The 26,780-nt window shown below is 43.6% G+C and overlaps 1 protein-coding gene across 2 annotated transcripts in view; it reads right to left on the bottom strand.

Annotated features, from left to right (window-relative positions):
• The window catches only part of HTT (huntingtin), a 115,731-nt gene extending 92,462 nt beyond the window's left edge, over positions 1–23,269 (bottom strand). For both annotated transcript variants that reach the window (XM_081207544.1, XM_081207543.1), the window contains exons 1-9: positions 22,838–23,269; positions 14,651–14,734; positions 12,157–12,277; positions 11,796–11,855; positions 10,359–10,438; positions 8,416–8,554; positions 6,861–7,002; positions 5,433–5,611; positions 4,261–4,465 (exon numbers count right to left, since the gene is read on the bottom strand). In XM_081207544.1, coding sequence (XP_081063670.1) covers positions 4,261–4,465; positions 5,433–5,611; positions 6,861–7,002; positions 8,416–8,554; positions 10,359–10,438; positions 11,796–11,855; positions 12,157–12,277; positions 14,651–14,734; positions 22,838–23,010 — 1,183 coding nt within the window. In that variant the 5' untranslated portion in view covers positions 23,011–23,269. The remainder of the gene's footprint in view (positions 1–4,260; positions 4,466–5,432; positions 5,612–6,860; positions 7,003–8,415; positions 8,555–10,358; positions 10,439–11,795; positions 11,856–12,156; positions 12,278–14,650; positions 14,735–22,837) is intronic.
• Positions 23,270–26,780: the final 3,511 nt, after the last annotated feature.

The raw sequence follows: 26,780 nt of genomic DNA on the forward strand, positions 1-26,780 counted from the left end.
CAGAGGGCCTTCTCGGTAGTGGCGCCCGCCCTGTGGAACGCCCTTCCAGCAGATGTCAAAGCGATAAACAACTATCTGACATTCAGGAGACATCTTAAGGCAGCCCTGTTCAGGGAAAATTTTTAACGTGTGACATTTTACTGTATTTTTGGTTTTTATGGAAGCCGCCCAGAGTGGCTGGGGAGGCCCAGCCAGATGGGCGGGGTATAAATAATAAATTATTATTATTATTATTATTATTATTATATGCTGTACAACACTCCTTCCAAAGGCTTCATCATCAAAAGTGAATGTTTCAGTCATTCGTATCTGATGAATGTGGAAGGTGACTCACATGTTGTCAGGGACTGACTAGATGAGAAAGAGTGGTGGGAGCCGGCTGCCCAAGAGCCCCCAGGGAGGACACAGAAGAAAACGAGTTAGATCCCGGATCATGGTGATGGGACACTGAAGAGCAGTCTGCAGAAGGGATGAACTGGGACAGACTTCCTCAAACTCGGCCCTCCAGATGTTTTTGGCCTACAACTCCCATGATCCCTAGCTAGCAGGATCAGTAGTCAGGGATGATGGGAATTGTAGTCTCAAAACATCTGGAGGGCAGAGGCTTTGCGGAAGCCTGAGCTGGGAGGTGCTAGGAGCAGGGAGTTTGAGCAATCAAAGGGGATCAGGAGAAGGAGGCACTTCCAGGACAGGAGTCACAGTATGAGTGCAGACTCAGATAGTCAGAGGTTGCCCTTGCTACACAGCAGCAGGACAGTCCCAGTCCTTCATTTGCTTGGGAAGGATCCAGAGTGAGAGGCTAGAGAGGGAAGGGAAGGGCCAGTGGTCAGTTTCAGCAACCTCTCAGCTGGATTAAGATGAACCAGAGGACTATGTTGATATTTTCTGATAATAAAAAGCTAATCACATTCTGTGCCTTCCGTGTGTCCCTGCCCTGTGGTCAACCTGGGCTCACTTGACAGCTCCTGGGCACATGTGGTGGCTCAGCAGATCTCACTGAGAGGCATGGTAGTGAAGATTAGTAGTGTATGCCATGACATTCTGAGGTTTATGAAGGAGTTGTGTTTCAAAGGTCATGGTGAAATATGCATTAAGGCTTTGACTGAACTTTTTATCCCAAAGAGGTTGAAGGAAAAGGGACAAACAAAATATCAGCCTGCCTAAAGTGTTTTGTGTGGTTGATGTAGGGTTGAAGAACCCAGCTCTTGCCCAGCTTGGGGGAGGTGTTTGGGGACAGAAGTAAAAAGCTGGAGTCCTGCGGGAAATGGAATTAACATTTAGTATGCAAGCTGGATCAGTGTGCAAAATGGCTCTCTTTGCGGAAAAGACAAAGGTGTTGTTTTATGAAGAAAGCTTCCAGCTCTGAAATCATTTAAGCGAGTTAGGAAGGCCACCACTAAGGACAGCAATCTAAGGAGTTCTCTTGTATATGTTTGGATCAGGGCTTTTGAGGACAACATGCAGGTTGCAATGGGGAACACATACATCATGGGAGGGCGAAGTAGCAATGCATGTTCTAACAACACTTCAAGCAAGGGTATGTTATAACTGTCTCACGTTCCTTTTGGAAAGAACAAGAGATACTGTTGAGAGCTGCACACACAGGGTCTTCAGTTTGAGACCAGTATTGAATCCCTGAAGGAGCTGCAGCAGCTTATGCCCACTGTCTTGTACTTAAGGTCCTTGCAGATTGCCCCATCTGAAGCTTCCTAGGTGAAACATGGTGTCCACTACCACAGATGGTTAGCCAAGCCCTAGGAGGACATGCCTTTCAGATGCCAGGTGGCTAACAGGAGCCACCTCTGGTGTGGATAGATAATGGATCCACGAGAAAGTAGATATCCCAGTGTAGGGGGGAACCAGTGAATGGTCTGGAGGATTTCTGAGAACCACAACCTCCTCCGCTACTAGAAGGAGTGTGGCTTTCTCTACTTAAGACAGGCTTCTGAAGGGGAGGGCAGTGGCTGTGAAGGTGTTGAGCAGTCCCTTTTGCCTAGAAGATCTGAGAGTGTCCACGGCCTCTGCTCTTGATAGCGTTTGGTGAAGAAGCAGAGCGACTTATGTTTGCTGGAGATGCAAACAGGTCTACTAAAGAGCCAAAGCATTCTTGGCAACAGATCTAGTGCTGCTCTCCATTCCCCTGGTTCTAATCTTTTGTGAGTGAGGAAGTCCGCAGTGGTATTGTGGCTCCCTTTGATGTGCTGTGTGAAGAATGTTATGAGTTTGTTATCCACCCAGATGTGGGATGAACAGTTGCCCCCTTGTCAATAGAAACAGGCTTTGGTACACATACTGTCTGTTCTTACCAGCATACAATTTTGCTGAATTAGGGGCAGAAAGGACAACAAGACAAGGCTGATTGCCTGGAATGCCAGCCAACTGAGACGTTGTCTAGAAACGACCAGGTCTTGTGCACTGCCTGTGCCAAGTAATGGGCCCCCAAGCCTAAAGTTCTGCATCCCTAGCTACTGTCACCTATCAAGTAAGAGATATCTGCTTGTGACACTGGTGCACAATGTCTAAATGCTAAGAGAAGAGAAGCCTTTGCAGAGGTCTGCATAGAGGTGAGCCTTGGGGAGCCATCCTAATCAAGATAACTATCAGGATCAGTGTGTTTCTGGGGCCCCTTCCAACTCTACAATTCTATGATTCTATGTGCATAGAAGGGAAACTAATTACATTAGGAGGCAAAATCAAGATTCCAGTGGTGAAGCCAAATTGATCTCCTGCCCATAGTATTAGCTGCTATGGCCTTGGCAGAAAATTAAATACAGGCAACTCTCAATTTACATGGGGGTTAGGTTCCAAGGCACCACATGTTTAAGTGAAATTGTGTATATTTGAAACACCATCGAAAAAGTCTGCAAACACGCTGTTCCGTCCCCTTTTGTGACGTTTTGGGTAACTTCTGGGTTTGGCGCAATGTGAACAGTTGTGGTCACACACATATCAGACACGTCTAAAACAGTTGCTGCCTGTAGTTGCTGCATCCACAACAAAGAAAGATGACTTATATTAGCAGCAATTTATTAGTTGGTTGACAGAGAAATCTTCAAGCAACTTACTGATTTTAAAAGCATAAAGGATGGCATTAAATGCATTATAATAAAAGCCATATAAAAGTCTATAAAACAACTGAACAAAACAGCAAAACTGCATCGTCAATAGACAGCAAAATCATCACCATAATCTGCCAAATGGCACCAAAGGATGCCAGGCAAACCTCACTGGTGCCAAGTCTCATTCTGGCCTTTTCCCCCTGGACTCTGACCAGAAACAAAGTCTGAGAAGCACTAACTGGTTTTTGGTTTTTTTAGGAGAGTGATCTTTGCTGGCAGGCTGAAGAGAGATAATGAAGTTAATGTCATGCTGCACTTCCATTCAGTGATTATAGCTGAACCCAGCAACAAAATTCCTCCTTGGAAATTGCTCTGTTATGACACTAAAGGAATGGATCTAATAAGTAAGGCATCAGATAAGGTGCTGGGCATGCATACAGTCTCCCTTCACATCAACTGTGCTGGAGAGAATAGTTTTGCCCTGAATTCTCCATGGTTGCTGCCTTACTGGGAAGCCTTGATAACAGCAGTTGCTGGCATGGATGGGTTGCAGCTGGCAAAGGAGAGAGATCTCTGCCTGCTCCACTCAGGCATGGCTCAAAGAGCCATGGAGACTTGCGTTAGGTCTGAAGCTTTTAGTGGCAGAAACATGTTGCTGGCCTATTTTAAAATCCAGATTTGGCAGTTTGCCTTCCAGAAGGAGCCAAGAGCAGAGGACAAGAAAGCAGACAAAGAATAAAATTGTTTTACTTTTAAAGAGGTAAATGGAGGGAGAAAAGACAAGAAAAGAGGCTTCAGCAATATGGATGTCTAGAAGAAAACAATGGAGGAGGAGTACGTGGCAGAGGCCATAGGTACTAAAGCCAAGGGACTCTGTTCCTGGGCAAGGTGGGGAACAAACCGTGGAAGCACCTATCAGACAGGACCTAATGGCAGAAGTTCTAGGTCACATGTCCCCTGCCTTTTCCCAGGAAGTAGGAAGAGGCAACCCATACCACTGGATGCCTTCTTCACCCCAAACTCAGAATGATAGCTTAGATCTTCTGAGTAAAATTACTTGGTATTCTTAAGGCACCTTTACTGAAAGATTTTTTAAACATGCTTTAAAATTCTGTCATTGTAAAAACCAGAAATTTTAACTGAAGATGTATACGATGACTTATCACACAATTGCTTTTTGGGGAAAAAATATGTATCTTACCTATAAATTCTACTATGCTGTCACTGCGGTTTCTGCTGGTAGTCTCATCTTTGGATGCATTGACTTGCGCAATGGCACCAGCAGTAGTGAGGGCGAGGAGGAGAGGAGGAGGGGGTGTTCTAAGAAGCTGCTGTAATAGTTCCAAAGAGCCAGTCACAACATTGTGGTCCCGGTGCTGCGTATAATGCAGTGTCAATTCATAAACCTAGAGGACATGGAGATCAGGGTTCAAACATTTCTGTGAATGTTCCTGAAAGCCTCTTTCTATAAAATGTGCTTTCCACAACATTTTTGCGCCCCAACACCTTGTGCTGCTCTGATGCCACTTCCAAGGGCAAACTCAACTTTCAGCAACAGCTACTGAAACCATGTGGGGTGCTGCAAAAGGTGAAGCTGGAATTGGCCAATTTATGGTCAGGCAATTTAAGTTAAGAACACTAAGTGAGTGTTGATTTGCTATTCCATTTTTTTCTGTATTTTTTCTAAATTAAAGGTGTGGCTTCACTCAGATTACAATATACAAAACTACAACTTGAAAAAGACCGTTTGGTATTTACCTGCAAGAGTGAAGTTTTCTTCTTGCAATTTTGCCTATAACCACTAGGGGGGCTGAATACCCACCCTTGCCATCAGCTTCTATGTACACCTGGGGAACTTGATCCATGACTTCATATTTACTCCTGGATACATAAAGTTATGCTAACAACTAATACAGGTAAACAATTCAGATTATTTGAAATATTTAGGATAAATCTGAAAATAGTCATTTGCTTGTTGCAAGTAGAATGACACAGACCAAGAACCATCTGCTTGTGCAACTGGGCTTCTCCTTCCTCTGCAGCCTCCCACCATCTGCAAAATCTGCTCTAGAGAGTCGGTGGACCATCTGGAGCAGATTTGGGGGGCATGTTCTGGGGCAGAGAAACAACAGGTTTTATTGCAGAAGCAAATTTCTGTTGCACAAGGGGGCAGTGATCATTGAATGCTATACCATGACCAAATCATTGGCTGCCCATTACATAAATGAAAGAGAATGAAAAATTTCCTCATCCAAGACCATGATATTTAAAGAAAGCAAAAGCAGTAGATTTCAGAACCACTGTAAAAGTTAACGTGTTCTGTAAAATATGCCAAAGACTATGACAACTGAACAGCTGCCATTTTATTCCTACCTGTATAAGTTGATCTAAGGAAGGAGAGATCTCCATTTCTTTCCGTATCACACCAAAACTACCTTTAAGACTTGTATCTTTCACCTGCTGCTGCAGTAAAGGTATTAGATACCTTAAAGTGAGCAATACGCCAAGAATTAAGACACTGGGATATTCATTTTCCATGGGAAATAATAAACCTGCAAAGATAACCATCACAGTTTAAAAATTGAGACATTTCCCACAATAGTCAAGCAGGTGCCTGGGGAAAGCCAGAAGGAAGAGCAAAAGGCCTCTTCCGTTGCTGTTCCACGCTGACACCCCCATTCAGAGGCATGTTTCCCCTGATCCCGGAAGTGGTATATGAGCTATCTATCATTACCATAGCCTTATTCCTCATTAATTTGTACAATCCTGTTTTTAAGCCATTTAATTTGATGGCCGTCATAACTTGTATAAGCAAATTCCATAGTTTAACAATGTGCTGACCCTAGATTCTAGTATAACTGCAGTGTGTGAAGAAACTGGAGTACGGAAATCAGATTTATGCCTACACTTCTTGTGCATGTTAAATTAGCCCTCTTGACACAGTATGCTACCCCCACACATATGAGATGCACCAAAGCCTGGCAACATCTGAACTAGCCCATGGTTGCAAAGAATAGCTTGTATTTCCGGGTACTGCAGTTTCCATACTTGCCAGTTGAGAATGCATCAGGATTAATGAATGACCTACCACCGTCAGACGCAATATATCTCTAAATAACATTTGCACAAATGGGGAAAGTCCTGTAGTACACATGTCCTACTTCCCATAGGTATCTAGCTGGCGAGACCAGCCTTTGGCTTGATCCCACAGGCCTCTTCTTATTGCTCAAAGGCAAACCTTACTGAATGATTCATAAAATATGGTCTTTTCAAGGCCTGTTATTTACTAGTAAAGGTGACTCCCTTCACTGGAGATTTCTAAGCAGAGGTTGGATGGCTGTCTGCCACTGATGCTTTAGTTGAGATTCCTGCAGGGGGCTAGTCTAGTTGACCCTCATGGTCCCTTCCAATTCTACAATTCTATGATTCTATGCATCTTTATTTAGTTAGAATACTTTGCCTTCATTTGTCTTCCCTGGAGTTGCTCAGTTAGAAGCGAAGTCAAGCCATGGCTTGGTGCTACATGAACAAACCTGTTTTTTCTTCTCCAGCTTCCAATTTTGTTGCAAGCAATGGAACTGCTTTCATTTTATATCAGTTTTTACCCAGCTGGCCAGTTCAGTTTTCCATATATCCACAAAATTAGAAGTAAAAAAGAAGGAAGAAGCACAAACCTTAGCTGCCATTGTGTCTGAATCAGCTCATCATATGGGAGAAACAGTACAATAATACCCCATTACAAATACCCCATTACATTTCCCCAGTTTTTATTAAAGCCTAAAATATTGTTGCCCTTCTTACCTAGTAATACATTCAGTAGCCAAGTATAAAAATACTGTGTTCTTCGTGAATGCTGGCAGATGCTCACTGCTGATGCAGCTGCTGTTCGACGAATAGTAGGAGAACTGGATTTAAGGTTAGCTACAAAAGCCTTCAATAAAACCTAAAACGAATAAAGCTTTTATCAATGTTTCAATGACACCAACATTTACTAGGTTCTTTACGACTGACTAAACATGAGATTGACCTACACTGTTAAACTAGATTGTGCATAATAAAGAAAAACTCTCAGTGAAGCAACAATGATATTGATCTACCATACAAACTGAAAATAAGCTAAATTTATCCTAAATTGCAATCACAGCACTTAAGGAAATCACATCTCTATAGCACCAAATGTCCTCCCATCTATTCATCAGTGCACTTCTAGCAGCGCTGCAAAAGTATCCTGCCAAAGGGTAATAGCATGTACCAATTTCCTCATGGTTCTGCACAGGAGCATTTGGTCAGTGCTAACTGCACTACAAATGCCTCCAGCAAATGAAATTACTGATTATTTTATACATTAAAGAGGAAAAAATGAAAAATATAGAGCTTCCTTCTGAGCATACCAGAGAAAGAAAACCCCTAAAAACAGGGAAGCAAGTATCAGTGCTTCAATTTGACAAGTCATAACTTGCTGCCAGTCCCCTCCAGGTGGTCCCAGTGCTTTATCAGAGTCATACTAGAAGGGTCTAGTGATTTAACTTCAGCTTAAACCTCACTCTGTGGTTTAGTTTACATGCAGATATTGCATTACAGAGTTTGATAAGGAAGCCTGCAAAATATTCTTGCACCACAGAACTGGAAGTAGGGTCTACCAGCTTGCACGAGTATGTTGGGGGGTGCGGGGAGACTGAATGGTTGTGTGTGTACATGCATGAAAGAGAAATATACCATGTTCATTCAGCGGCTGCATTCGCCTGCAATTCTAAATTAAAATTTAGTGTTACAAGAAAAACCTGTGGTTCTTCCTACCTGTAGGTCTGATGTTCAAACCTCAACAAATTGCAATTAGTTGCAACTGTAGTTGGTGGAATCAAGTCAACTTGAAACCATCTTTTATCAAGCTAGATTGTTTTTACTAGCTATAGTTAAGGATTATCCACACTTTAAGGCTCAGACACAAATGCTAAACTGTGGCTAGTCTTAAACAGAAGTGGAAGCCTCTGGTCTTCTCCTCACACCTATGCTAGAGGAGGAGAAGGGAGTATGTGAGCTTGCAAGCTCAAGGCCTCATGAATAACAGTAAACCATGGTTTAGTACTTCATATGAACCAGCCAGTTAAGCCATGCCATGTACATGAAATAAAACTTAAATCCTGTCAGTTGAGGATTTCTAGGTGTTTCCACAGAATATTCATTTTAAACTACCCAGATTCCAGAACTTTTATTCCAGAACTAAACCCCATTTAGGATTAGAAAATTGCTATTAATCCTTTGCAAACTAACAATTTTGCCTATTTCAAAACAGTGAATTTACAAGCGGGCAAAATCTTGTTTCATTTACTACAGCAAACATTTTAGATGATTATACCTTAATTTCATTGTCATTTGCAAAATTTCCAAAAGCTGCCATGATTTTTGGTATTGCTGCAGCCAGCGTTTCTTGCACTGATTCTTCAGAGCGCTTGCTTACTCGTGTTAAGCAGGGCAAAAGGTTTACTAAGTATGGTCTGTAATGGAAAAAAAGAGATATAAGTATTCTTCAGTGGTTTGGAACATAATATTCAAAGGTTTGATGCACTTGAGAGGTTTGCATGATGTGTCACAATCCTATTTTTCTCCTTAAACAGAAAAAATATTAGAATTATGACGAGTGTACCTTCTCTTCAGAGCTAAAGAGCACCCCAGACTTCATTTTTTAAAAAGCAAAAAAATTGCAACAGGGGCTAACCAGATGAAAAGCAAAAAATGAATTTCACCCCAGCAACACTGTAACTGGGGTTACACTCCACTGGGGTGGGGGTGGTATGACCCGAATATAGGAAGCTACCAAAGAAGAAGAACAAAGGATACAAAAAGAGACCCTTCCTTGCAGAACCAACCAATGGGTGAGGTTTTTCTTACCCCTTAAGGAAAAGAACCCATGATAAATCCAACATTCCATTTTCCTTCAGAGGACAATATCCTAAACAGGGATGTAAAAAAGCAATGGCTCTCTTCCCAAATGGCCCTGCCATCTGCTGAAAAGGACCACACAATTCACCAAAGAACACGTTTCCAAAAGCTGAACTTTCTGAAACATAGCTATTCAGTTAGTAACACCAAGTAAGGGTTGACACAGACACCAACATGACATCCGTACGTAAGTCTACCAATGATGCAGAACAGCAAGACCTGCTCGGGAGCAAGTACTCCAGCATAGGCTGCTGCTGTGCTTAGCCAGTAAGTAAAACAAATACAGGAAGTGTAGAAAAACCACTGTGTGCTCTGCTGGATGGCCTGTACTAGATGGTGGGAGTAAAAACTCTCTTGGTTCTGCTGGAGCTTTTCAGAGCACTTGAAACCATGTATCAGGGCATCCTTCTGGGCTTAGGAAGCACTGTGTTAGAGTGACTGTGATCCTTCCTAGACAGAGAGTCCCAGAAAGCAGTACTGAGTGACTTCTATTCCATCAACGGCTTTTTGGGGTACAACTTCAATTTCTGTAGAAAGCCTCTGAGAGAAACCATCTGGAAACTTGTGGAGCAATGTCACCGACATGCAGATGCTAGCGCTTTTCAATATAAGAACCACAGGGAGGCTGTGGAACTCTTTAACATGTACCCAGATGCAGTACTGGGATGTATAAAGAAAAACAAGATGAACGTTAATCTAGGTAAAATAGAGATTTTGTGGATTGGGAAGTCAATTGATCTGGATGTATTAAACTGCCGCTGGATGGGGTTGCTGTTAGGATATTTCCGTTCCACCTTAAAAGGGAGCAGGATGTTTGTGTCACAGCCTGCGTATTTCCTGTTCACAGGATGTTTAAGTTTGCTATTGCTTTCGTTCTCTCTGTCTGTCGGAGACACTGACGCAGAACAGTCATGTCTTTCTTTGTTCTGATCAACGCTGAATAAAAGCTTGTAAATAATGCTCTCATGCTCTCCTGCGTGCAACTTTTGGCTGTGCATTATCTGCTGATAGAGCGTGCATGAGCTCTAGAAGAAACTCATGTCGCTAACTGCTGAATCTGCGTGACTACGGGAGATCGATGGACGTCCGGCAGCCGGCTTGGGGGCCATGATGGACTTTATCTCCCTGGCAGTATCCCAACAGTTGCACTCCCCCTTCAAAGACCAGATATGAAGCTGAAGGTGCTGCTGGGTTTGTTACCTTCCTGGGTTTATCTCTGCCTGGTGGGGCACAGATAGAGTCTGTGGCCTGGAGTGCCTTCTTCCAGCTCAGGCTACGTCAGCTGTACCCCTATCAGGAGCAGCCAGAGATGGCCCAAACACTTATTACTTCCAATCTGTTCTAGAAAAGCAACCTCACCTGCATTTCAGGGGTCGAACAAGATGTGCAAGTTCAGCAAACCTCCAAAGAGCAGCACGTAGACTTCGAGAAGCACCATTCTATCCAGAAATAATTGAGAATATATCAGTCACACGGATTTCAGTCTTGATTTTGCAAAGAAAGTATGAAAAGGTACGTGTGTGGACAGTCTAGTCTAGACAAAAGGTAAATCCAGAGCAGAAACTCAGAGGAGTTTTTAAAGGCACACAATTAATAGCCTTTAACTAGAATGTTAGTAGGGATGTGGGTGGCACTGTGGTCTAAACCACTGAGGCTTTTGGGCTTGCCGATCGGAAGGTCGGCAGTTCAAATCCCTGCCACGGGGTGAGCTCCCGTTGCTCGGTCCCTGCTCCTGCCAACCTAGCAGTTCAAAAGCACATTAAAGCCCAAGGAGATAAATAGGTACCTCTCCAGTGGAAAGGTAAACGGTGTTTCCATGCACTGCTCTGGTTTGCCAGAAGCGGCTTAGTCATGCTGGCCACATGACCGGAAGCTGTCTGCGGACAAATGCCGGCTCCCTCGGCCTATAGACCAAGATGAGTCCCAGAGTCGTCCGCGACTGGACCTAACAGTCAGGGGTCCCTTTACCTTTTTAGAATGTTAGTACTGTAGAGGCAACTCCCCCCTTACCCAGGGGCTACATTCCGGGTTCCTGCACGCATAAGTGGGGGGTCTGCTGCAGTAAATACAGCTTCCCACCCAACAGCTGTTGAGAAAAGTAGCGCAACAGCAGCGAGAGCTCCTACGTGCCATTTTAGAGCCATCGGGAGTCTTTTTTCTGGACTTGGTGCTCTGGGGAGTGTGCCCTCACAAGCCACAAGGACTTTCCAGCTCTCTCCCACCATTTCAGGTCAGTATTGAATTATTTATTTATTTCCCGGCACCACATATACATGTGGCTGAGTCAATCACGCACAAATGGGGGGGGCAAGCCTGTATGTATTTGGATGAGTATAACCACTGGAAAGATCAGAGTGAACAATGACGAAAAAAGAACAACAGTTCCACTTGGAAATATGGGAGTGGAGTTCTGGAAATCACTCTTCTAAAGGATCACAGACCAGTGCCTTTAATAAAAATTCAGCTCTTCATTAATATATGGCAAATCTTGTATACATCTTTAACGATGAGAAAGATTATTGCCAAACAGCCCAACATTTCAAAGAATCATAGAACTGTAGAGTTGGAAGAGACCATGAGGATCATCTAGTCCAATTCCCTGCAATGCAATGCAGGAATCTTTTACCCAACATGTCAAACTGTTAATATGATTTAGAATAACCTTTGTGTTTATTGTTAGCGTTTGCTGTTATAATAGTTTAAATACTTACTATGTGATTAATCACAAACTCTTGTTAAAGAAAGGTATGACTCTAAATCCAAACAAATTAAGAACATCAAATAAACCCCCCTCACCTTTTTAATCTCCTTGTAGAGTTCTAACTGTAACCTAGGAAGACTAGAATCCATCAAAGCCTAGAAGGAAACAAAATAATATCTTTTTTAGAATCAGCAAAATACGCCTTGCTTCAACAGATTACATAATGCACTGAAAAGTTTGCAGGTTTACTTGCTGTGATAGTTAACTCTTAAACTACAAAGATAGCAATTTGCTAGATCTACAGAGATGGTACTCATACATCAGAAGTTCATATAATAATACGCTACAAAAACCTACTTGCTACTTGGTGGAAAAAGTCATCTGTCACAGAACCGCAATGATAATATTCAATAATTTTATCAGCAATTACAGGGCACAAAACCAAATGCAACTTACTTTTATAACTTTATTGAGACATTCATCAGCAACCATCCTTACATCTGACTCTGCATCGTCACTACAGAGTAGGAAAAGTTCCATAGCAATGCCCAGCAATTTCTGAAATTCTGGAGAATTTCTTCAATGAAAAAAAGAAAAGTTATCATGAGCCAAGTTCCACTTGTCAGGTTAAACTCCTGGACGTTACGCTGTGTTCAAAAAATTCCAAATTAATTGAAAACATAAGAATTATTTTTCAGCTTCAATAATCCAAAGTTAGCACATTCCCCAGTACAGCGGTACCTCGGGTTAAGTACTTAATTCGTTCCGGAGGTCTGTTCTTAACCTGAAACTGTTCTTAACCTGAAGCACCACTTTAGCTAATGGGGCCTCCTGCTGCCGCTGTGCTGCCGGAGCACAATTTCTGTTCTCATCCTGAAGCAAAGTTCTTAACTTGAAGCAATATTTCTGGGTTAGCGGAGGCTGTAACCTGAAGCGTCTGTAACCCGAGGTACCACTGTATTTTGAAAAGGCTCCTCATCAAATGCTGGCTGCCTCCAGATCTTGCTCCTCTCCTTCACTGCAATCCTTTGGTGCATCAGAGTTTGATGGAGAAGATGCAGAAAAGCTGTGACAAATAGTCATAAAACAGGTGCAGCCTGAGATGCTTTGGTACCCGAGGCTTAACACCCTGCTGCCACCCCTGCAATTGGAGGGGGTGTGAGGCTCCACAAGGGCTTCCTCTCAAGGAAAAGTCCTTGCAAACTCTGCAAGGGTTTCTCCTTGAGGAGAAGCAGCAAAGCAGAGCGGAGGGACACCTCCCTCTCACTGAAACTCAGCAAGAGCAGGGTGTTGCGGAGAGATTTCCCACCGGCCGCTCTCCACTCCTAAGGGTTGGGGGAACCAGCAGCAAAGCGGAAAAGTGGAACGCCTTGCTCTTGCCAAAACTGCATGGTCAATTATGGATAATGAGGTTTGTGCATGAGAGAACGTACAGACTGAGGTGTGAGAGATAAAGGGTGGGAATGGTTCTTGTCCTAGCCAGTGACCACCAGCAAGTTACCCCAAGGGAATATGGTCCTCAACAACAAAACAGTTCCCAAACACTGATCTAAGCAATGGCTGAGGAACAAGCAGGATTGAGCCAGGGGGATTATTTGCTCATGCACTCTCCCCATCCTTTTCATGGTTTTATTTTCTGGTTTGATATTTAACTCTGCATTGCAGGGGGTTGGGCTAGATGACCCTCCGTGTGTCCTTTATATAATTCTAAGAAGAAAGCATGGTTCCCAAACTTAGTACGTAACACAGATCTGCAGTTTTTTCTGAAGTAAAAACATTCACTTTCACTCTCCACCTCGCCTGCTAAAAGCTTTTTTGTTTAAGCAAGCCTACCAAGATATGTTTATTGGGCACATATTTCAGCATGTAATTTTATTTTAAAATGTATATTTTAAAAATGTTGGTTGTATTTAGTTTGATCATTTTAGGTCAACTTATTTTCGACATCATTGGTAATTTTAATGTATTTTATACTTTTTGTATTATACTTGATGTGAACTGCTTAGATGGATAGGTTACTAGTTTTCGAACTGTGGTCTGCAGACCAATAGTGGTCTACAACCTTCCATTAGAAGCCCCACAGCACATCTGTGAAGAACGCTTACAATTTGAATTCTAGGGAATTCAAACTGTAACACAGCAAAATACAATGAAAGAAATAAAAGAAGCAGTAAAAATGCAATTAAAAATCATACAGCATCTAGCACAGCACACTACAGTCGCTACAACAAGCAGAAAAAGTATTAAATGGTCTGCCAAGACCCTCAGCAATTTTCAAGCTTCCTGTGGGTAAGAGGTTTGGAAACCACTGGGTTAAGTGGTATATAAATACTGTATAAATGAATTTCAGATTGCTCACAGGGACATTGTTTTCACACCTTGTAAAGAGGAAGCTTTCATATTAAACAGTTTTCCCCATTAATGAATATAGTGCAATTGTTTCTGAGCAACAAATAGGAGAAAAGATTGGAGAGCTTTCAGTGCTGTTAGAAACACCCCTATTTTATATTTGCTCAGTGCATCATATACCATAGGCAGGACTTCAGTTAAAAGTGGGTGTATCTAACTGCAGACAGCGGTGTAGCTAGGTATACTGAACAAACTCCTCCTTATCAGGGCAGCAAGCCCAACCACACAAATGCATACACAGGAGAACCAAACCATTATTTGCTTGTCTAGTTCTTCCATTCCCTGCCTTGATCAAGAGTAGCATAAAGCCCTTTACAAGTAGAAGAACCACATTTTGAGAGCTGATTATCAACCTTTAGATGTCATCCTGCAATGAAATGGGAGCATAAGAGCAAGTTCCCTTGTTCTGCATACAAGCATGATGAACCACTAGAGCAGCAGAGGTACAGTACAATAATGTATATTATATACTCATTGAAACACTGAATCACTGAAACAGAACAGCATTTGCATAAACAGAGATCAGAAAACGCTTGATTACCTTAAAGACTGAGCAACTATATTTTCACATATTGTTAGGCAATGATTCACTCGATCTTTCTTGGTGGTGGAAAGTTCTTTCTTTCTAAAATAAGAGATAAGATTTGTAATTATACAAAATGCCAACACTTGATATGCTTTATACAACAGTAAAGTCAAGGCAGTAGAGCTATCCTGTGAATATCAGAAAATTCTATTTTGTTGTTACAATGAACTGATACCTTGACTACATTATTTCTTAAATTCATTCATTTGGTAAAAAATGACTTAAGAATCCTGAGAATGTATATCAGACACAAAACAACATTTCATGTAAAACATACTCTATATATTTCATCAACATTCCAAAACCTATGATCCTCAAATCAAGGGTGGTATAGAAATTAATAAATAATAATATAATAAAGTGTCAAGAAACAACAACAGAACGATTGCAATAAATTTCTTCCTAAAATGCTTGAGCAAGAAAAGGGTTTAGTTTTACAGGTTTTCTGAAAATGCATGGCACTGAAGTCAAAACTCAAAGCCACATAACCAAAAATATCTTGTGAACCACACTGAGATCTTATGATGAAGCGCAGTAGAGAAGTCAAACAAACAAATAAATGCAAACATTCAATTCTAACCAAGACAGCATTAAACTTACTTAAATATCAACAAAACTATAGCTATTATTTCAACTGAACCATTAGTTCCATGCGTCTAACAGGGCTTTGAACATATGCCTCCTCTCCTTTCTCATGCTACATTGCATAATGAGTCTAAAACAATAGAACTTCAGATCTGGCAAACAGATCTACAGTGTAAAGGAGCATGGTATCCTAAAAGGTACCTCTGAAATCTAGCCTATCAGTTAGAATGTTATGTTGTAAGAATGTTATCTTGGAAGAATCAGAGTTGAAAAGGCCCTCATAGGTAATCAAGGGCAAACTTCTACTGATGCAAGAAACCAGTGGTGTAGTGTGGGTTGCTGGCACCCAGGGTGGGGCAAGTGATACGCCCCCCCCCTAGTGGACTTGGCAGCCGAGGTGGAAGCATGCACCAGGTGGCCTCTTCCTTCCTTGGACACTTTCCTGCCTTCCTCCCGCCTCAGTGGATGGCAGCAGCCTCCCACTCCCTCCCTCTTGGGCAGGCCAGCAGGTGGCATTGGCAAAGGCACGAGGGCAGGGGGTACGCTGTAATTTGAGCCCATTAGCATTTCGAGCAACAGAAAATAAAGTGACAAGTGAGGTTTGAACAAAGAATAGAGCAGTTCAATTACTTCTTGCAATCTAAACGCTATACTTAGAATCATAGAATTGGAAGGAATCCCAAGAGTCATCAAGTTCAATCTCCTGCGATGCAGGAATCTCGGCTACAGCATCCATGACAGATGGCCATGGACCACACTGCTGACTCATCTAATGTTTAGCTTGTAGTCTACTAAAAAGCCCAGATCTTTTTAACATGTAACTCACAACTTGTGCAGGGATTGCATTCCGAAGATTGCAGGAAAAGTCAAAATCGCATATAGTTAATACAACCCCAGCACTGCTCCTGCAAAAGCATACCCATCTGACAACCCAGCCAGATGGGCAGGGTATAAATATTATTATTTATTATTAGCCAGCGAGCTGAGTGGACCTTGCTCACCAGACTCTGGGAAGTTCAAACAAGCCTCCCAGCAGTAGGTAAGCAAATATGAAAGCTAAAAAATTCCACACCAGGGAAACTCAGAGCAGAAAGAGCTTTTAAGGCTAGTTCTCCACTTTGCATGTGTATGATTTCAGCTGGCCAGCTCCCAAGGGCATGAAGCTGGAATCACACTTTAAATTTGCATAAGTAGTGTCACTCATCCTATATCTGTGCATCTGAGTCTTTCCACCCACATTTATTTCAGAATTTCTTTTGTTAGCTTTGGCCCAGTTTTCCAACGTATCAAGATCCTGGATCCTATCCCAACCAATTTTATGTGATCTGCAGCTTTTGAGCATCCCTTTTGACACCTTCATCAAAGCCATTTATAAAGGTACAATATCAAAAGCATATCTGACAGAATCCTGCACCACCACACTTCTAGGTGGATAAGGAGCTATTGGTCAGCATTTATTAGGTACAGTCCTTCAATTAGTTGCAAATCCACATAAACAGTAGACTCCTCTTAACCACAACCAACTTGCATGTGATAAAGTGGACTCTAGTCCAGAAAAATGTATGCCATGGTAAATTTGCTTTAAAGATGTCACCACATCATCATAATTTGAAAGCAAATGAGCGTCTACTCACAAGCAAGCCCTACTGATTTTTATGGGGCTTACTCTGAGGAAAGTAGCAGTTTGGTTGAACTCAGTGGGGCTTATGCATGCACAGATTCCACTTAGAGCTCTGAGTGGGGAAGCAGATGCAACTTGACTAGTAAATCACTTAAACTATTCATAAATTAGTTGAAAATGTATTAAACATAACATATGTAAGTTTATTTAATATTTTTATTAAATCTACTACTTCCTTACATTTTAAGGCCATCCACCACTGCAAGGAGCCTCATCAAGGGCGCCCCCTCCGCCACTGCAGGGATGAATGGCGGGACCCTCTGCCCCCACAGGGAGGCTCAGCAAGGCCCTCCACCACCACAGATATACCGTATTTTTCACTCTATAACACGCACTCGACCATAACACACACGTAGTTTTTAGAGGAGGAAAATCCGTAGGCATGCCACCCGTAGGCATTCCCTCCATAACACGCACAGACATTTCCCCTTACTTTTTAGGAGGAAAAAAGTGAGTGTTATGGTGCAAAAAATACAGTATATTGTGATATACTGTGATATTGTGATATTTAGCTGGTGCTATATCATGAGTTGAAAACCTGGTGTTACCCAGCCCTAGCAATGAGGAAGTTTGACGTATGAGTTTGTCTATTTAACTTATCTACTTAGTAAATAAATGATAGCAGAAAACTGCATTTTCTATTAGCAGTAATTGATGAGGAGAAAATTATTAAGAAATTCAGTGTGTTGCCAAAAAATGAGAATTTTATTTTACACTTTTATTTGTTTAGGTTTTACATGAATTTATGAAAATCTGAATAAAAGTATTTCATCTCTTAAGCTAATATTTGTTGAGATGCATATTTTTAAAAGGGGGCATGCTGCGATCTGCCATGGAAATTCAGCATTTTAAGTTTAAGTTGTAATTTTATTTGGGTCAGAGTTAACTTCTATTGGTGATACCCTGCACTATTTTCATACTGTTAAAGTTTCATTTTGTAATGGTCTGATGAGCATATCTAAAACTCTTTACTCAAAGAAAAGCTGCAAGCATGAGAATGTATACAAAAATCTACAGCTTTTATGAGAAAAGTGAAAGTGGAGTGGTAAGAACGCCACATAAATTCTGTGACCTCACTGCAGAAAGAGCAGAGGCTAAGAGATTTTGTCCCAGGAAAGCAAGAGGAGAATTTGTGTGTCTGTCACATTGATTTGGATTAACCAAACTAATATTTGTCTGCACATCTCCCTGGAAGCAAGGGCTGTTAGATTATGTTTTGAACTCTTTTCCATGTTTCTAGATTATATACCTGTTACATTTTAAAAGAAGGAAAATATTAAATGGATACAAGTGTCCAGCAATTTGAGAAGCAGCTCAAATGCACACAGAAGTGGCACAGCTCCTGCATACAAGATTTCCAGTCTATATTTATTTGAAATTAGTAGCACTCATACCCTTGCAATTCCCACTCTAACCATCTCTTTGGTTGTTACTTCCCAAATGTTATTATTCATACTGTACCCTCCCTCTCATGTTTGCTTAAAGTAAAGGTAAAGGTACCCCTGCCCATACGGGCCAGTCTTGCCAGACTCTAGGGTTGTGCGCCCATCTCACTCAAGAGGCCGGGGGCCAGCGCTGTCCGAAGACACTTCCGGGTCACGTGGCCAGCGTGACATCGCTGCTCTGGCGAACCAGAGCCACACACGGAAACGCCGTTTACCTTCCCGCTTGTAAGCGGTCCCTATTTATCTACTTGCACCCGGGGGTGCTTTCGAACTGCTAGGTTGGCAGGCGCTGGGACCGAACGACGAGAGCGCACCCCGCCGCAGGGATTCGAACCGCCGACCTTTCGATCGGCAAGCCCTAGGCGCTGAGGCTTTTACCCACAGCGCCACCTAAGCACAGTTGGTGCTTAGGTCAGTCTATAAAGCACCAACTACACTGAGGGTGGGCAGGTTTTCCCCCACGTAAGAGCCATGTGCCCTTCTGGACAATCTTCCAGGGGGCACATACAGTGGTAGGACTAGAGGCAAAAGTGGGCAGATGAATAAACATAAATTTTACATTTGTACACTACAGTACACTAGTTTCCATACACACATCTTTTAATCCTCCAGTCAGACAAGCAAGAAGCAAGAACAGAGCTCAAAGTCACATTCCATCTAGGAAAAACCAGTCAAGCAGGTTGCAAAGCTGGGCCAGGAGGTAACTGGGGAGGAAGTGTGGCCTGTGGAGAGTCTCAAGGGCCAGTTAAAGAGGCATAAAGGGCCACATTCGGGCCCTGGACCCGAGGTTCCCCAGCTGAAAATGCTCTATACATTAACAAAGAATTCTGGAACGAAGAACAGCTTAAAGAGTAGGAATGAGACCAAGATTATAAAACACAAGCAGAAAGATGGCAAACTTTAACACATAATACTTTTATTTATTATGGGACACGGGTGGCGCTGTGGGTTAAACCACAGAGCCTAGGACTTGCCGATCAGAAGGTCGGCAGTTCGAATCCCCGCGACGGGGTGAGCTCCCGTTGTTGGTCCCTGCTCCTGCCAACCTAGCAGTTTGAAAGCACGTCAGAGTGCAAGTAAATAAATAGGTACCGCTTCAGCGGGAAGGTAAACGGTGTTTCTGTGTGCTACTCTGGTTCGCCAGAAGCGGCTTAGTCACGCTGGCCACATGACCCACAAGCTGTACGCTGGCTCCCTTGGCCAATAAAGCGAGATGAGCACCGCAACCCCAGAGTCGACCATGACTGGACCTAATGGTCAGGGGTCCCTTTACCTTACTTTATTTATTGTTCCCCACATCTCTGGGGTTCAGTTAGCCTTAGCTAAGGACTGAGCCTTTAGAGAGGCAGGCCCTGTCTTGCAGAGCTCTCTACCAGCACAGGTTCAGCAGGAATAATCCTTGCTTCTTTCAGACATCTTCTGCAAATTTAATTGTTTACACAGGCCTTCACAATATGAATTTCTCTTTTTAACCAACCTGTATCTACTGATGTTTTAAATTATGTTCTTACGGATACCCTTACTGATTTGATTATATTGTGTATGTTGCATACCATTTTGACATACTTCACGAAAGTGAGGATTATAAATATTTAAACAAATACCGGTAAATGTTTAGAAGTATGTATGTACACAATGTTTCCAAAATCACTAAGAAGTTTTTAAGAAGGGCTTGAAGCAAAGACGACAGAATGACAACTGGATTGTACTAGGTATAGGACCAGAGACAGGAAATAGAATGGAGCTTGAGTTGAGGCAACAAGCATGGATATAAGATGACCTAATAAAGCATACAGGGCAGACCTATGCATTGTACATGGGAACTGCCTCCCAGCACTGTTACGCCAGTTTTCAGCTGGAACATGTTAAAAGAAATGTGTAACTAGCTCCCTTTTCTTGAGTCACTTGCAACAAGTAACTATCAACTCCTGGAAGTCAGATATGTAAGCTTTTAACAGCTTTTTTTTATTATTTCAAGTAGAATTATCTGCAAGGATACCAAAGCCTGTTAACTTTACTCAGGACTGTAGCTGTAGTAAAGAAAACAGGGACTAGAATGTCAAAACTAATCTCACTGTAGAAAGTAGTATGGCAAGGGTCAGAGTTTTTATAGCTTTAACTTTCAGCAGCATTCCATAAATGCACCTGCTTCCTCCTTGGTAGCAACAGGTTCCTCCCCTCTATGGCAAATGCCCAGTTTCTCTCCAGGAGGTCTACCACAGACAATTTGGTGAAGGAAAACAGAAGAGAAACTGTTTTCTCTCAGGTTGCCTTGCAACATGTGCTGCCTTGGAAAATGTTTTAACCCACCAAAGAGTGGGCATTTCTCATGCTGTTTTACTGATCTCGGTTTCCAACTCTGGAAAACATTTCCTTCTTTAGAAATGGGGTGAGGGGGTGAGGCAGTGGGGGAAATTTGAGAGCTTATAATTTAGACAAGAACCTTTGGACAGAAAAGGAGCATTGTTCTCCCAAGGCAACAAATTAGAAGAACTTTGCAGTGCTATCATAATGATGCTTATTCAAGAAGCAAGTCGTACTGAACTCAAAAGGATTTGCATCAAGGTGCCACGCAAAAACTTTTCTCTACAACCAAACAAAGCCATTTAACTATTTGTGGCCTTGGCGGGGATGTTTTTAATGCATTGTCCACCTCACCTTGGTTTTAATGTACCTATGTGGGAGGAGGGATTGTTAGTTTGTGTGTTTGTCTGTTGCTTTATCTTGCCCAGGACAACCCAAACAACTTATAAATTTAAAAAATAATAATGGAAAAATATGACTAGTATTCCTGTAAAAGCCCTGGATAACTTGCAGAACATCCTGATGGTTTGTGCCATTGACACGATCACCCCTGAGAACCCTCTCCCACTTCATGGAGCCCACTTGGCTCCCGTGTATACTCTAGAACTTAGGGCAAGGAAACAAGCTGGGAGACGGCTTGAACACTAGTGGAGTAAAATTCCAGTCAAAAGCAACTGAACACTGGTGAGGGCTCATGACCAACTCTACCTAGTGGGAGTGAAAGCAGCAAACAAGGCACACTTTGCTGCCTCCACTGCATCCTCACTGTCGCCCGGCAGAGCTTTTCTGGGTAGTAGAAGGCCTCTTACAATCTGGCCCAAAGGAGGAGGAAGAACTGACTGGCTCACTGTGAATTGTTTGCGAAGCATTTTGAGGATAAAATCCACCAGGTTCTTGACTCTGCTGTTGCAGCAGATGACCTGTTATGGACCTATCCTGTCCTGTTATGTTATGTTGTATGAGTTTCAGTTGGTAAGGCTTGAGGTCGAGGATGTGGACAAAGTGCTTGGATCAGACTTGTGCTCTGGACCCTTGCCCTTTTTGGCTGAGGAAAACTAGCAGAGAGGTTACAGCTCCGTGTAAACGAGAAAATGGGTTACTCTCATTCATGAGTGTAAATCATCCCATAGATGTTTTAATTGCAAGTGCATGGTCAGCCAAGCCAGTTGTTACAGTAACAGCCCAGTACCCTGACAATAACTGTGATTAATGCATGTCAGCTCAGTAGTCTGTTGGTCTGCAGTTTGTCTGTCAGTCTGTTTCTCAGTTAAGCCAGTTGGTGTTACTTGCCCAGTGTTACATCTTGAATTGTTTAACTTATTTAGCCTGATTCAATGTGCTGGTTTTACCTCTAAAGCATTAAATGGCTCAGGACCGCAATGCCTCAAGGACTGTCTCTCCCCATGTGAACCAATTCGGACCCTGTGATCATCATCTGAGGCCCACAAGAGATCCCGAGGGTGGCAACATGAGAGCAGACCTTTTCTGTGGTGTCTCTCTGCAGGGAGGTTTGTCTAGCGACTGGTGAAAACTTACCAGGCCTTTTGACTGATTGACATACAATGTCCTTTAAAATGTGTTTGTGGGGTGAGGGGAGGGGTCATGAGCTTGTTTTTACTATGCATTTCGTGTTCTCAACTTGTATTTTTATCTTGTGAACCGTGAACTTCAAATGAAGCGGGGTATACAAGTTGAGTAAATGTAAATGAAAACACTTATGCCCGTTGGACCTGAGGCCCCGAAGATTACTACATTTCCTCGATTTTAAGAGGCTGGTTTCCGCGATGTAGTTGCCGTGCTTTGCTCCTTCCAGGCTACACTAACCTGCGGGAGACACGGACAGTGGCGTAGCGTGGGTTGTCAGCACCCGGGGCAAGGCAAGTAATTTGCGCCCCCTAACCCGTGGATTTGCGCCCCCTAACCCCCAGATGTTGCGCCCGGTGCGGCTGGCCCCCCCTGCACCCCCCACGTTACGCCACTGGACACGGATGACGTCCAAGAGCAAACGGCGCTCCGGCTTCCACCGCTCCCACCGGACCACCTCCCCGCCTCTCCCGAGCGCGGGCCCTGCGGCCGCTTGCTCGCCCCCCACTCGCCCGCCCGCTCCAGCCTCCCTTCACAACTCACGGTCTGTGAGGCGGCTCCCCGGGGGCGGCGACCGTGGTGGCGGCTGAGGCGGCGGCTGGTGCCGTGCCTGGTGCTGCTGCTGTTGCTGCTGCCGCCGAGGCAGCGGGGCCCTGTTGCTGCTGGAAGGAGCGGAGGGACTCGAAGGCCTTCATCAGCTTCTCCATGGTGGCCATGCCCCCCCTCGCCCTCACAGAGGCGCGCGCGGAGGAAAGCCAACTCCGAGTCCGGCTGCTGGCCGGCCGGCCGGCCAAACTCCCTCGCCCGCCCTCGGGGGACTCGGCCCCGCAAGAGCCGTCGCGGCCAGCCGCTCACAGCGCCAGAGCGGGCTAGAGGCGGGAGACGGCGCGCTCAGTCCGCCACCGACGCGCCGGCGCCATCTTGAGAGCCTCCCATCATCCCCGGCGGCGGCGGCGGCGCGGAACCTCCTCGCTCGGCGATCCCGACACAAGCGCTGACAGCTTCCCGTTCCCCAGGCGAGCCCACCGCCCCGCCTCCCTGGATGGACAGCCGACGCCACCAATCGGAGCAGGGGTGGGGAAAGGGATCGCCGCGCCCACTTCCTGCTCAAGCGGCGCTGCCGCACGCTCGAAGGAGGCGGTTCGCCAGTCTGCGGGGAGGAAATCGGCGAGGGCCAATCGCAAAAGATAGCGGGACCGAAGGCCCTCCCACTTCGAACTGGGCGGCGCTGAGACCCCGCCCCGCTTTCTGTCCAGCAGCCTCGCGAGCGCGGCGTTGTTGCTTCGAAGGCACTTCCCGCTCGCCCGGCGGAGGGCGTTCCTCTCTCGTGGGCTCAGTGAAATAGCTCTCTGTCTGGATCCCCATATAAATAATTCCCGCAAGAGTCCCGGACGGCGTTGGCTTCAGACCAGTGCTATGATCCCCCTCCTCCTCTGTTCAGCAGGAGCGGTTTTTTCAAATCTCGACAAATCCTTTCATATCCTTCCTCTTCTCCAAAGCCTTTGCTTGGTGGTGGGATTATTATCTCGTTTGCCGTTACGTATTTTTGTGATTTTCATATAATACCACAAACTGCCCTGTGATCGTCTGCACATACATTTAAAAATTAAAAACAAACCATGGCCACAAAACAGAACCTCTGGATTACTTTTTGAGTTTGACATGATTTCGTACTTAAAATACTTGCGGGGGCGACTAAGACGACTTGGAATTGGGACCCGGAAGGCTTGGCAAAGAAGCACAGAGGATCGTGGTCTCTGGACCCCCAGAAAAGCGAGAATGTTATTTTTGTTTCAAACTTTGCAGATTCTTGACAAGATGGACTGTTTCAAGAGGTGGCAGAAAGACATTTCAAAATTTGTCTGGCAGGGCAAAAAGCCCAGAATAAAATTTAAAATATTAACAGATGCAAAGGAAAGAGGGGGATTTGCCCTGCCGGACTTAAAACTGTACTATGAATCAGCAGCATTCTGCTGGTTGAAAGAGTGGATGCTCCTCGAGAATACAGATATCTTGGATTTAGAAGGTTTTAATAATGCATTTGGTTGGCATGCATATTTATGGTATGATAAAATTAAAGTGCATAGGGCCTTTAAAAACCATATTGTCAGAAAAGCATTGTATAATGTCTGGATAAGATATAAAGATCTGTTGGAAAACAAAACCCCTAGATGGTTGTCACCCTTGGAGGCTAAGGCATTGAAAAAGCTCAATATGGAGGCCGGATGGCCAAAGTATTGGGAAATCTTGGAACAAGATGGAGATAAATTGAAGTTACAGAGTCATGAGAAATTGAAACCCAAAGTACGAGATTGGCTCCATTATTATCAAATAATGGAGGTGTATAAACAAGATAGGAAAATTGGCTTTCAGGTGGAGAAATCAAAATTAGAAACTGAACTGTTAGAACCCAATACTAAGAATTTGTCAAGAATGTATAATTTGCTGCTGAAATGGAATACACAAGATGAAACAGTTAAATCAGCTATGATTAAGTGGGCACAGGACATTGGTCATAACATCATGTTTGCTGACTGGGAATGGTTGTGGAACACCGGGATAAAATTTACGGCATGTAATGCCTTAAAGGAAAATATTATGAAAATGATCTATAGGTGGTACACGACCCCAGTCAAGCTAGCAAAGATTTACCATTTGCCTGATAATAAATGTTGGAAATGCAAAGAAACTGAAGGTACTTTCTACCACCTCTGGTGGACGTGCCGAAAGATTAAGGCTTTCTGGGAAATGATATATAATGAAATGAAAAAGGTACTTAAATGTACCTTCCCTAAGAAACCAGAGGCCAGTCTCTTGGGCATTGTCGGCCAATTGGTGTTGAAGAAAGATAGAACTTTTTTCCTGTATGCTACGACAGCAGCAAGAATACTCATCGCAAAGTATTGGAAGACACAAGATCTACCCACCTTGGAAGAATGGCAGATGAAAGTGATGGACTACATGACACTGGCTGAGATGACTGGCAGAATCCGTGATCAGGGGAAAGAGACGGCGGAAGAAGATTGGAAGAAGTTTAAAATTTATCTTAAGAACTATTATAAAATTGATGAATGCTAAAATGTCGAGGTGTTGAGAAAGAAAAAGGGATTACAGTGACATAAGATTAAGTTGAAGAAAAAATTAAGAGGACACATATTTGATAAAATTATTTAGAAGCTGCTGAAATAACTTTGGAAATTGGGATGCAGAAAGGGGAGGTATGGGGGAGTCCGAGAAATGAGGGTTATGAAAAAAAGGTTATGAAATTATACATGTTTGTTTGTCTTTTTATCTGTTTGTATTGTTTAAAAAATGCTGTAAAACCAATAAAAAAATTATAAAAAACAACAACAGAAAAGCGAGAGCCAAGGTCGCCTGCACACTCCGCCTTTGAAGCGAATTCGAAACCTGCCCTTTCCCTCAGAGAATTCTGAGCACCTCGCTGGAGTTGGGTTACTAGTTGCCAGCTCCTTATTTGCTCAAAAACACTTTAAAAAAGAAAAGTCCCACCTATCCCTGAACGTCAAAATAAAGTTTGTATGTTCCTGAACTACAAAATAAAGGTTGGGATACCCCCACATCACGCATCCTCCCTTTCCTTCAAGCACAACAATAATGTTAATAAAAATTATCATGTTTCCAAATTATCATAAATGCATGATCAGGACCAACCATGATAGACTGGCATCTTGTAAAAGGGTGCTCCACTTTTGCTTGGGTGTATGATTTGTCCTGGCCCAAAGCATATTTTGGAGTCTCTCTCTCACCCACCCCCCGCCATATCCTTATCAAATGACAGTTGCTGGGATTCTTTAGGGGAAGCAATGTGCTTCATGGGTGCAGCCAGGCTTAGGGAGGGGGGAGAAAACCTCATTATTTTTATTGATTTTCTTGATTTGTGGGGGGAGCTGCCCTCCTGCACATGTGCTTTAAATAACGTAGATCTACCCTAAGCTCAGTTTGTCAAGACCAGTGACAGGTGCAGACACAATCCATTCCAGGGTGCCGTTCGCACCCCGAAAAGTCTGTAACTAGAGCAGCACTTCTGCACAAGCGCAGAGTATGACAGAGCGCTTCTGCGCATCTGTGAAGTGTGCAAAATGTTTCTGTGCATGCGCGAAGAACACTTCTGTGCATGTGGCGAAACCTGGAAATACAGTGGTGCCTCGCAAGATGAAATTAATTCATTCCGCAAGTTTTTTCTTCTTGCGAGTTTTTCGTCTTGCGAAGCACGGTTTCCCATAGGAATGCATTGAAAATCAATCAATGCGTTCCTATGGACACCGTCCGGGGACAGAGGGGAAGGGCCGCTCTGTCCCCTCTTTTGAAGCAAGGAGCTGCGGGGAGAAGATAGCTTCTCCCCGCCGCTCCTTGCTTCAAAAGAGGTCCAGGGACAGCGGGGAAGACGCGCTGCCCTTCCCGCTGTCCCCGGACCTGGGGCTACGGGGAGAAGATTGCTTCTCCCCGCAGCCCCTTGCTTCAAAAG

This window comes from Podarcis bocagei (genome assembly GCF_964188305.1).
Source record: "Podarcis bocagei genome assembly, chromosome: 9".
Classification (NCBI taxonomy): Eukaryota; Metazoa; Chordata; class Lepidosauria; order Squamata; family Lacertidae; genus Podarcis; species Podarcis bocagei.